General features: G+C 46.4%; 1 protein-coding gene across 1 annotated transcript; it reads right to left on the bottom strand.

Annotated features, from left to right (window-relative positions):
- Positions 1-840: 840 nt before the first annotated feature.
- UTS2B (urotensin 2B) lies at positions 841-9,451 on the bottom strand. The gene is made up of 5 exons (XM_059822901.1): positions 9,328-9,451; positions 6,983-7,084; positions 4,018-4,055; positions 2,599-2,692; positions 841-866 (listed from the first exon to the last, which is right to left on the bottom strand). Exons 1-5 carry the CDS (start codon positions 9,449-9,451, stop codon positions 841-843), a joined length of 384 nt encoding a protein of 127 aa, XP_059678884.1.
- Between the last annotated feature and the right edge of the window lie 2,665 nt (positions 9,452-12,116).

The following is a 12,116-nucleotide window of genomic DNA, read 5'->3' as shown; positions in this document are numbered from 1 at the left end:
TGAGGACAGCAGCCCACCCATATCCATGAGGAAGACCCAACTCTCATTCCCAATTCTGGTCAAAAGGACGGGCTTCTTCCTCAGGCACATTAAAACAGGCCAATGTTGCTCTACCTAGGTGTTTAATGGGAGCCTTTTTTCTGTTGTAAACGTCACATGAACCATTAAGGTAACAAGAGCCTACATCAAGGGAAATGTGCTGCCCCTTGGGCCTCTGTAGGGGGTGAGAAAGAAAACAGCACATGCTTCTGTGCAACAGAAAATCTTTATTGGAATGATATCCAAGGAATCCAGACTTCTGTGCCTGTCCTCCCCCAAACCTACTGATGGGACACAATGAGGAACAGCTCTGGCTCAGCAAGCTGAGGCAGGCAGCCCTGAGCCCTTCACGTTACACCCAGTCTGCCTTCCTGTCCCAACAGCGCGTGTTAGGTCATCACAGACCTGCTCGTAGGAGGTGACGGGAAACCCAGACACCACCGTGAGCAACGTCTGCAGATGTGGGCAGAGGCCCAAGCTCAGGGTAATTGGTGAGAAGGGGAAGAGTGTACAGTGGCAGCAGACTGAATGGCACACACAGGACAGCAAGGGAAGTTGGGAAGCGTCTTCCAAATAGAAGATCACAATAGGTTAAACCTGGAAGGAAGGAACAGTGGAGAGTGGTAGTGGCCTACCAGCTCCTGTCACGGTCCCTGTTAGACTTGGCTGTGGTGTGGTCATGGAGGATGGCATCCAAGTTAGCAGCACGGTGAGAGAACAAAATAAAACTCTTAACACATTAATACCCAGCAAGGCAGTTTGGGGAAGGGCTCATCTTCATCCTCCAGTCCTGGCAAGCCTTCAGATGCAGTATTTCCAAAAGCAGGCTGGGAAGGCATACAAGAGAAGGATGTTAGCATCCAGAGGTCTTTTTCCAGCTTCCTGCTCTAGCCCTGGAGTGGGTTTCAAAAGCCCCATGTCTTGAGAGAGTTGGGGTGTGAAGCCAGCATTGCTGGGCACGTCTCGATAACCAGCTTTGACTTCATGTAACACTTTCAGGTGTTTCTTTTAGCTGCTCTTAGTGTAAATAAGGGGTCTAAAAGTTGTTGCCATGTTGCCTGATTTATAAGGGTTTGCCTATCCTTTTGTTCTACTTCAGCAATATCAGGAATCAGCTTTTTCTTTCCTGCCTACTGACCAGCAGTTTTGCTGCCTCAGAGGTGTGTGTAGGGTTTTTCACCTGTGGCTGACTGGAAGAGCAGGATACTGTCTTGGAGATACCGGATCTGGTCCTTACAATTTTTTTAAAATGCAGTCACTCTATCAGTCTTCTGCTAACTGTCCTTCAAACAACATTGATCTCTGTGGGATCTTCTAAGAAGACTAGGTTAGGGAAGGATGCACATTTTGGTGTTGGAAAAAATAGCTTTATCACCAGCATGCCCTGTTCTTTGAATCCTGTGTGGGTCTCCTATTGTCAAGTATGAGAAGAGTTTTCTACCTGGATTTTGAAAGCAGGATCTTAGGAGAAAGCTTTTACTGAATCAGCAGTGCTCGTGCTGAGACACAAGCTCCTCCCAGACTGGAAGGACTTTAGGTGAAGGCAAAGATTCTCTGCTTTAATTTCTGGCAGAATCTTATTTAAACCTGGCAGCGGGAAGTACTTTTATCTACATTTGAACCTTCCAGACTGGTGGGGGCATGAATTAGATTAGCCAAATTAACGACAGCCTCCAGGGTTGCTTATAAATTGCAGATTGTCTAAGGATCACCTAAACACTTAAGCATGCCTTGCACAAAGGGATTTTCTCTTGGCTGTCTGGCAGGTTGTCAGCTTGCACAGAGCATGTGGGGTAAGGGCAGAACTAGCTCTTTGTTTTTAGGCCAGATCTGTCATCAGTGACTTCTGGTTTACAGCTGCCACTGCTTTGTGGAGGAATCCACTGAAAGCCAGCGTGAACGGCATTGTCCATGTGCTTGTCAGGGGCAGCCTTGCAGGAGCACTGGTGCAATATGCTCTTAAGTCACTGGATACAGACTGGACAAAGCTTGGAGACCAGCTGGGGCACCTACCAGATCTTAGTTCCCTGCATTCTTGGTTGATTTCCACATCCTTTTTAGCTGCTTTTCAGCAGCACAAACAAGTGCTCCTTTTTTCTCTGTAGGAAGGCAGTGACCTCGGCAGAGGGGAATGCATGCAGTCCGCATGCCTCATTATGCCTTCAGCACTAGCTTTGTGCCCAGAGCAAAGCAAAGGGTGCACTGTGGGGACATGTTCATACAGAACTCACCCCTCCAGGACAGGCACTCATTGCTCATACAACCCCATGCTCCTCTGTGAAAAGAGGGATGCAACACTGACTGCCTCCAGTGAGGTCCTGGGTGTGCAGACCCGATGTGTCTGCCCCGACAGCAGACAGGGTTGGGTACACAGTCCTTCTCACCAGCTGCTAAAACAGCCAGCCATCAACAAGAGAGGGGCAGGACTGCTAGAAAAGCTGCCAACCTGTTTTTCAGTATATTTGGGGCATGTTTGCTGTAACTGTCTTCTTGTCAGAAAGGAAGCCCTGGAGATGAGAGCTGGACAGGATGGCTGCAGGGCTCTAACCCAAAACCTACCGCGTTTTTTGGGCTGGGATGCTGTGAGACTTTCCAAGGCGTAGGCCACCTCTGACCCTTCCTCAGCTGAGAGCTGATCCTTCAACTTCTCCAGCTGTTTAAAAACAAACACAGCAGTAAACAAATGCCCCATCATGAGGAGCTCCACAGTGTGCTGGCAAGCGCAGGACGGCTCAGAGGCAGGAGGTACAGGCAGCCAGGCTGACAGCATCACTGGGGAGGACAGGGTCTTCCCTGGAGCAGGACTATCAGCCTTTGGAGCACTCACACCTCCTCATGTTCTGCTCCATCAAGCTGCTCGTTTGGTGGCAGCAGTGTAGGCACTCTCTGCTCTTTCCCCCACCCCAGGGTGCAAACCCCTGTGGAGAGGAGGCTGTGTAGAAGGATATTGCACCACTAGGAGTCAAGTCAGTGCTGGGGCAGAGTCTCCAGGCATCCACCCACCACAGCAGAGAACATTACTTCTCCATTTCTCTGTGCTGTCCCTCCCCTCCCTCCCCCCAGCTCATGCTAAATTCCCTTGGTTATAATGTGGAAAGTCCATGGTATTTCTTCTCCATCTGTAGCTACAGGAACATCTATGGCCATGATCTGGACTTCTGCTCTGGCAATGTTGCTCCAGGAAGCCAGAGCTTACTGTCCCTCAGCACTGGAGCGAGGGGCTAGGATAGGAGCTGGCGTGCTGCACTGTGGTTTTTCAGTCTGAAGTTGAAAAGTGAAAAGTGCCAAGTGGAACTCAGCAGGACCTCCAGGATCCACGCCAACAGTTGGACCTGGCCTGAGAAAGGGTAGAAAGGGCTTCCAGTGCTTGTGGGGTTTGGTGCACAGCAGGAGCCATGTCAAGGTTGCTGCACACCTTTCCCTGTTCCTGGAAACTTGGTGTAGGATGGGGCTTCCTCTTGCTATCCGTGTGTGTGTGCACTCCGCAGAGCACACACCCGGGTAGGCCCTCCCTTACTAGTAAAGAGCCCAGACAAAAATCAGCCTGGATTAGGTGCGCAGTGGCTATCCCTCTAACTTCAACCCATTATCAGACACAGCCAGCTGATGCAATGCCTAGGAAGGCAGGAAGACCTCCCCTTCTCCCGCCCTTTTCTTCCCCGGAGATTTCCTTTGGCATCTATTTTTTCCCTGGCTTAGCCTTTGCTGGCCTTTCACTGGTGGCAGAGCCAAAGGCTGCCTGAGCCTGTATTGCACTGGTCTATAGCTTTGCTCTCTTTCTATCTTTTCGAGCTTGTGCAGCTATTTAGCCCAAGTTCTGCTTTTCCCTTTGTGTGATACATGCTTACATTATAGCAGCAGAATGAAGAGTAGCAGGAGGTAAAAACAGAAGAATAGGGCATAAAGACAATACGCACTGCTGTTTAGCTATTCATGCAACAGTATGCATATATGTGTCTGTGCATTTGCTCCCCTCACCTGTTCAAGCTCTTCAAATTTCTTTGCCAGCTCCCAATCTGCAAGAAGGGAGAGAGTAACATCAGTATCTGCATTGCTTCCCAAATCTCAAATCCAAACCAGTTTCTTAACCTCTTCAGTGGTTGACAAAAAAACCCACCTAATTATCATTTATTTCCTGATAGTGTTCTCCAAATCTATGGTAGCAGAAACAGTGACAGAAAAGCAGGTTTTCTCCGCTGAATTCTGTGGGACTTTACCCTAATTCTCCATTACAAGGGAGGCTTCTTTATCATTCACCATGCTCTAGGGGGATTGGCCCACCAAGGTCATGTAATGTGTGATACTAACTTAGGTGAACCTCTTTGCTGCTTTTTAATTTTCATCCTGATAACAGCAAATCCCTAATGCTGGATTTCTGTCACTGGCCTTTTATATGAATTCCCTTTTATACAAGTTTCCTTTAAGACTTGTTTACCCTCACATCACCCATGCAGGCAGAAATCAGAAGACACAGATTTAGCCTAGCATAGCTTATTGCTTCATAAGCCAGCAAGCATCAGGGTTGGCAGAGGGGAGCGACAGGAAAAGTAACATAGGAGTGAGTACATGGGTTTCACACTTCTAAATGTTAGGGGAGCACAGGGACCTGGGGACCAGCTTCATAGATCAGACTTAGAGATCTCAAGGCTGAGCAGTACTGTACTAGACTGTCAAAAAATTATGTAGATGGATGAGTGAGCTGCCCTGAGATATCCCATCCAGGAGAAGGGGAAAGTTAGGTGCCTATGAATGGGATCTAAAATCTCCAGCTAAATTGGGAAGGGCCTGGACTAGCAATAGGGAAAGCTGTAGGAAGGGATGGGGGATTTCAATTTCACTCCTCTTGAGGACTGACGTACCTTATTCCAGACTCAAGCTGATGTCAAAACCAGGTTTGTTTGTTTGTTTGTTTGTTTTATAAGATAGCTGAAACAATGGAAAGCATCATGAATAAACGAGCTCAGTTAAAGCTGAGTGACTGGAATACAGCAGTTCTCCTGCGAGGGAAAGGCAAAGTGATCAACTGGTTTTAAGTGCCAGTTTGGGAAAAAAAATGCACTAAAATAAGCAGAAGAGCCAGGAAAGAGCTAAAGAATGTCTCTGCTGGGCCCCACAAGAAAGCCAAAAGCCAGCCCCGGAGCTGCCTCCTTTGTCTGCTCCTAATGTGGCAGCAGGCGTTTGTCTGCATCTCCAAGGGGATTTAGGACATAATTCCCCCTGATTTCAGATAAGACTTCAGCACACAGACACATCGCCAGACTTGGGCTTTTTTTTTGAACGTTTAAAACTGAGCAGGAGGGTGCCAAGAAAGAGCTGACTGCCTTCTCAGTTTCTCCTTCAAGAAGCAAACAATTCAGCTGAAAAATCCTGAATATTTTCTGACAGATACTCATCCAACAGAAAAAGCAGCAGTTCCTAAGTAAATCCATTACATCAGGGCTCAGTTTGAGAGAACGTCTGGGGATGGGAGTCAGGAGGTGGGGGCTCTGTTCCTGGCACTGCCAGCAATTATTATTATTATTATTATTATTATTATTATTATTATTATTATTATTATACACACTTTTACCTCTTTCAGAGTTTCAAGTTCCTATTTTGGCTCGACTTTCCACAAACCATAAGCTTGGCCAATGACTGCTATGAATAGAAAATGAACAGCGGTCGAAATTTGGAACAGATTATCTCAGGCAGGAGGAAGGAAGTTAATTTATGGATGCAGCCTTGAGAAACTGCCTGCTGTAAATCCTCTGTCTGTGCTTTGCTCAGAGATTCATTATATTCAATTGTCTGGCATAAAATGCAGCCTTTCCTCTAGGAGTAATAAGTGCAATAATCCATAAACCAATCATAAAAATGTTATTTCTTGAATGCATCCCCTTTGCAAGAAGAATGCCTTTGTTAGTATAAGGACTTGATTTATTTGTGTTTGTTTATTTGTCCCAGGATTGTTTAACCACTGCCTCACTGCATTAACAAGGGGCCGGGGAAGAGCACTGAGTGATTTTGACAAATGGATTTTCATAACAAAATTTTTGCTGGGCCCCGTTCTTGGCTGTTTTCACAGGGAAGGGCAGCTTCCTGCTCTGAGACCACCACATATGGCCCAAACCCTCCCCCTGGCTGCGGTGGCCGTGGGAATAGCTGACCTCTGTAATGCATACGGCACTTGTGATCGCTGTGCGTAGTGTCATGGAAAGCCCAAGTTTCTCTTCAGCAGGTCTGAGTTTAGAGGATGTCGCAACTTGCGGGTGGCTTTAAATTTGGTGCCTGTTCACAGAGCACCGATAGGAAAAGCCTCCACATGGCCGTCTTTGGCCCCTCTGCTATGTGGGAAAAGCCGGTCGTCTCAACCTCTTGCAGCAGTAGCAGGGGCTCAGGCTCAGACGGGAGCTCCCACTGCTCTTGTCCCAACCTACACCTGACCCCAAGGGATTTCAGCCATATGATCTCTGCAAAATCTTGACGCTGCCCCACTGCCCTGTATGTTCACAAGACGCTGCTGCTTTTAGCATGCCAGCAAGACACTGAGCTGTATCTCAAAGGCACGTAGGGCTGTATGGGGTGCAGGTGGAGAGGTGTCTCCCAAGGCTGGCCCATGCCCCAGGTGTAGTACACAACATCTCAGGGACAGCAGGGGCACAGGGATTCAGCAGCATCTCTTCTTGTTATTAGTTATGTACACACACATGCTCCCTTGGTAGCTCAGTGTCGAGTGTCTGAGGATCTAGGGGTGCATGGTTTTGGGTAGCTTTGCATCACATTGCAAAGGCAGGTCCAGGAGCCCCATGATGCAGAACACCTGACATTAATCTCGTGTAGGCACTGTACTGGGTGCTTCCACTTTCTGAACAGGCGGTATTTCTGAGGAACCTGAGGAGCACGTTCCTTATATTCATGCAAACGCAGATTCAAGAAGCTGAGATCTCCCATCCCCTTCACTTACTGATATTTTCCGGTCTCCGCCATGCAAGCTTCTTATTAAGGAGCAGAGTCAGCAGGGTGTCCTCGTGATTTGTGTCTTCTCTCTCCGGAAGCACTCGGTTCTCTGCAGCACAGAAACCACACCTTTCTCAATCTCTAATGACAAAAAGGATGGACCCTGCAGCCCCCAACATTAAAACACAAATAAAGAAGGCTAAGAAGTGGAAGGAAAATGTCTCCTGTCAGCACTTTGTCAGGGTGGAAGGAGGTTGGGGGAAGAGGAAGATGTGTGAGCACAGAACAAAACGTCCAGGCAGTGAGGGCTGCGCAGCGAAAGGGTGGTGGATGGGGGAGCCCTCCCTGCCAGCTCCGGGCTGCTGGCCAGTCTCACTGCAGCCTCATCAGCATGGCTGGCTGCAGAGAGCTGGAGACATCACCTTGATTTAGACAGACCCGACCTCTTCTGCAAAGTGGATGTAGCGGATGCCTCTGCAAAGCCAGACAGCAAACCATGAGATCCTCTTTTTTCAAAACTGCAGGTGCTCCACCCCTCATCCCATCCATCTTCCCATGGCCGATCGAGGTGGGAACAGACTTGTGAGTACTACAGCTGAAAAGCCCTGTAGCCCTGCAATCTATTCTTGCACTCACTCAGCCTTGGGGCTGCTCCATCTGATTGCCAGTGGTAGTAAAGGATTCTTCCTGAACAGAGACAAAGTGTGGAGGAGTTTAAAGCGTGCCTCTTCATCCCCATGGAAGCCTCTTACAGTAGCTGTAAGCCATGCAGAATTTTTCTGTTTTCCAGGAAAAACCTCCCCAAGCTGCTGTCCTAAACCAGTTTGGGCTTCTCTATGAGGCCCCTTTAGGAGGGGCCTCCCTCAGTGGTTTTGCTTTAGTGGTTGTGGCTGTGCCCTCAAATGAATGGTTGTGAAGGTCAAGGGTTCAGCAGAAACCAACAGACACAGGGGATGGGACTAATCAGAGCCCTGAAGGCCCTGAGACCCTCCCAGTTCTGCCAAACAGATTTCCAGGATCATCTGCAACTTGAATGTTGCATTCATTTTTGAGAATGACAGCATGGGAGCCAGACTTTACAGGGAGAATGGCCATGCCCCAAAATCTCTGGTCTGAACATGCCTGCCCCACACCCAGACCCTGAAAAGCCCTAGAAGATGCCTACAGAATCCATGGAAAATGCAAAGAAATTATGCAGGAAGGCTTATTCTCTCTTCTTCCAGTATCTTTAGGACTTCTGCTCACTCCCTTCAAGGAGGTGAAGGAGAAAATGGTCTTGTATAACCATCAGCCCTACATAGCTGTGATGGGATGAATGCAATTATTTTTGATACACATGAGGCAAAACATTGTACCAGATGAGCCGCAAGGATGCTCAAGAGTATGTGGGAATCAGCTCCATTAGCCAAAGTCACATAAATCTGCAGAAGCAGAGGGGTCCTAGCCAAAGTGATGCTCCAAGTATTTGGCCAGACTCAACCCTGCCTCACGCTGCGGCTGAAGCTGCTGGTCCTGATTGTGATCTCTAGAAATAAACCCGAGGGACTTAGCAGAGCTACACGCTGTGTAAAACTTGCAGCTAGCGTGGAGTGCTATAAAACTCGTTCCTAAGTCTGAAAGACAGTTATGATTTTAAAATAGCTACTTTTAGTAATTTGGGGGATTTGCTACAGAAAAAAACCCTATAAACACTCTTGTAAAAACTAAACAGAAGCAGTATTTAGATAGAGTGGCCTCAGGAATGTTTTGGTTGTCATTACAAAAATAAATAGGTGATATAAGAGGAAAAATAATATGAAAAGCGATGTTATTTTCAAGCCTATATTTAGCTTCTTTTTTTTTTCTACTGCCAAGTCTCTTTAAGAAAGAAGATTAATGATTGACATTCCCCTGCAGAATCAGTTCAAGCTAAGATTAATTTAAATTATGGGAGAAGAACATATAAAGAAGTTTTGTGAATAAAAAAAGTTCAGCAGCCCCCTGCTACTGACATTTATGAGCTGTCAAATCTCATATGGTGCATACTGGAATTGCTACTCTCTGTTATTTTAATGCTTTTCCTTGGAAATTTGCTTTTGGGAGAAAAAGAGCTACCCTCACCAGATTTCACCAGATCTGATATTTTTACTGATTAGCAGAATGTGTCATACAACCAGCTGCAGACCAGAAGGACAGCTTTAGCTCATGCTAATATGAACAAGTGTCTGGGTAGCACCCGTGTTAATTGATTGTTTAGTATAGCTCAAGGTTCATTTTATTTTCTTTCATGGATAAGCAAGTGTTGCATGGCCATGACAAGCAGCAAAGCAAAGCAAAAAGATAACCACCTACCTAGTCTGTATTCCAGCTTACCTTGTAGCAAAAAAGGCTCTCCATGTGTAGATGGGACATACACAGCCATGGTCAAGATGGTTAGCACTCCAAGAGACAGCTGGACAGACCACATCTTCTCCATGTTCCCACCACCCAAAAGCATTCTTCCTTCAGGCACGGTGGAGGACTTCAATGCAACCCAGTGCCAGATGAGCTCACTTTTAAGAGGCAGTGGATGTGCCGTGATTGCAAATGGCCTTTGGAGGAGGGGAGAAAAATGTCTCTTGAGATATAATTCAACCTGTCAATATGATTCACTCCTTTGGGAGTGGACAGAACAACCCAGTAACAGACGTCAGATGGAACCTGTTCAATATATCTCATATCAGACTGATCTAATGAATTCTGATGTTCCCACTGGCATGAACCGTCCACACACGTCGATATACATTCCATACGTACATACATTAAAAATATTTTTCGGGGGCTGCTGCTTTAATGAAGTTCAGACATGACGACTCCCACATTAGCAAGGAAGATTTGTCTAACATACAAGTTGCCGTATGTCACTGGTTTGGACAGAATCAGGTTAATGGGTTTTTGTAATTTATCATCTCACTTCCTAGGGCCTATATTAATTAATGTGAAATATAATGAGTGCTGAAGTGGTGGAAAACAGAGAGGGAGAATTCTTTTATTTAACTGATTGGAGGATGTTGAGTGTGTCTCGCTCACTGTGACTTATGGCTTTGTCAACGGGAAAGGCATCACACCCTATTTTAGGATTGTGTCTGAGTGGGGGAGTGCAGATTTGGCAGCAGATATTGAATACATCAAGGATGGGCAACTGTCTTCAGTTTTTTTCTTGGGGAAAAAAAGAAGTGGAAGGTCAGATGCTGGTTCTGGCTGCACAGACATATTTTATTAGTTTAGAGCAACGTGTTGAGGCACATTGCACATATTCCATGTCTTCTCAGGTCGTGACTACATTTTGGTTTGGCTTCTATTTGTTGCCTGTCCATCACTATTGATCAGGTACCTGCTACTAGTTTTCTATTACAACCTTACCAAGAAAAATGTTGTAACAGTAACAGTGCTAAACTCTGTTCTTCACTTCTGCTTCTTCTGCAGAACTGAATCATCTGTACTAGACTTTGGCCAAGCTCTGACTTGTACATACACTCCTGGTGACTCACCTCGTGTGCTTTTTTGACACCACATCATGCCAGATTTCCCAGCATAACTTCATCTGATGGTACCTGCACTTCATCTTAACTAAAAGACAATATCATCTCCATGTTTGGGCTTTTGGCTTCTGGTCCCCAGCTCTCCCTACAACTTGCTGTGCACCTTGGATAGCTATAGGATGACTAGCCTTTTAATATCCCTTTTAATATTTACTTTTTACTATAAAATTAGGGGGGACAGGCTCAGATGTTTTTGCAAGAAGCACCTATGAAAATGAATGTGATGCTTCCATTAAGGAATACTTCACCGCTGAGGAAATATTCCAAAATTTTCCCTGCAGATACAATATGTACAAATAAACCAAACTTGTCTTTTCTCTTAGTCTTGTGAACCAGCGATCATCCAGCTGAAGTACTCCCCTTTCCTTCTTCGCAAAGTTCTGTTTGGACTGAAGGACACCTATATCCTACAGGGAACACTTTTCCAGCCACCTCTGCCTACCTAAGCTGCCCGTTTCAAACTGGTCGGTAGTGAGCAGCCCCCATGAAGCAGAGGCCATAACTTGATGAGCACCACCTTGCATAGGAGTCCAGGGTGGACAATAATAGCTCTGACTCAAAACTCTATTCTTAAGGGAAGATCAAGTCCGGTTTTACTCGGTATTAAAGGGTTTTCCAGGTCCCTACTAGTCTGTCCTGAGATCTGCTGTGAAATTGGGTTTGCCTTGATATAGATGGTGGTTTTCCCCATCTCATCTAAGTCTATGCAGAATCCATAGATCTCAGACTGTTTTTTCCTACTCTCGGCTGTGAGGCATCATGGGCTATCGGCAGGCTTTTTCAGGAAGATGAGCTATTCCCTGGGATATCCTCTTTCACTGGGGAGAAACTTCAGTTCTGGGTCACTACAACTGTTCAGACCCAAAAGCAACGAACATATAGTGTGCAAATCCTTTCAAGTGAGCGCCCTGGTGAAGGTGAAGGACTGCCATTCTGCATTTGCGTACTAGAAGGGAGATTACTGGATGCTGTGAGCGGGTGGGTGGATAGATGCCTGGCAGTCACTGCCAGACACTAGTAGACTTTTTGCATTTGTTGCCATTATGAGATGGTTGGTTTGAAGTGTCGGGCTTCCGTAAGACTCCCACCTGGAATATTACTTTGCTTTTAGCCCATCTGTCTGTGTGCTGGAACTACTATTGAAATTTATTATTCTTACATATTTTATTCTCAATAAAAACCAGCATATTCTCCATAGTCTCCCTATTACTTCACTCAGGGATGTCTTCTACACCATCCACTGAGCACTGGTGTCTAGAGCTCAGAGGCAGCGCAAACATGAAGATGGGAGCTCCATCTCTACCTCCCATGGTCCTAGTCTGTCTAAGCCTCTTCATGTAGAAGTTTCTCTTTTCGTAAAGCTATGCAGCCTTCAGGTAATCAAACTGGAAAATTGACAAGGGTGGACAAAAGCAACCAATCCAGAGGGCAGGAATGGAGAAGACTTGGCCCAAGCAGCTGAGATGCCACTAAACTCAGCTGCGTCAGCTCTGAGTGTGAGAGAGATGAGGACATGTGTCAGGACCCTGAGGGTATTAACAGTCCTGAGAAGCCTCAGCTGGGGCCTCCCCCCACCCTCTC

This window comes from Gavia stellata, chromosome 11, assembly GCF_030936135.1.
Source record: "Gavia stellata isolate bGavSte3 chromosome 11, bGavSte3.hap2, whole genome shotgun sequence".
Lineage (NCBI taxonomy): Eukaryota > Metazoa > Chordata > Aves > Gaviiformes > Gaviidae > Gavia > Gavia stellata.
Note: the sequence above shows the minus strand (reverse complement) of the source record. Positions and strands in the feature narration are given on the sequence as shown.

Coding starts and splice junctions, on each gene's coding strand:
- UTS2B (XM_059822901.1), bottom strand. CDS start 9,451: ATGCTTTTGGGTGGTGGGAACATGGAGAAGATGTGGTCTGTCCAGCTG. Junction 7,085..9,327: donor AGAGCCTTTTTTGCTACAAG/GTAAGCTGGAAT, acceptor TCTGTGCTGCAG/AGAACCGAGTGCTTCCGGAG. Junction 867..2,598: donor ATCCCAGCCCAAAAAACGCG/GTAGGTTTTGGG, acceptor ATGCCTTCCCAG/CCTGCTTTTGGAAATACTGC.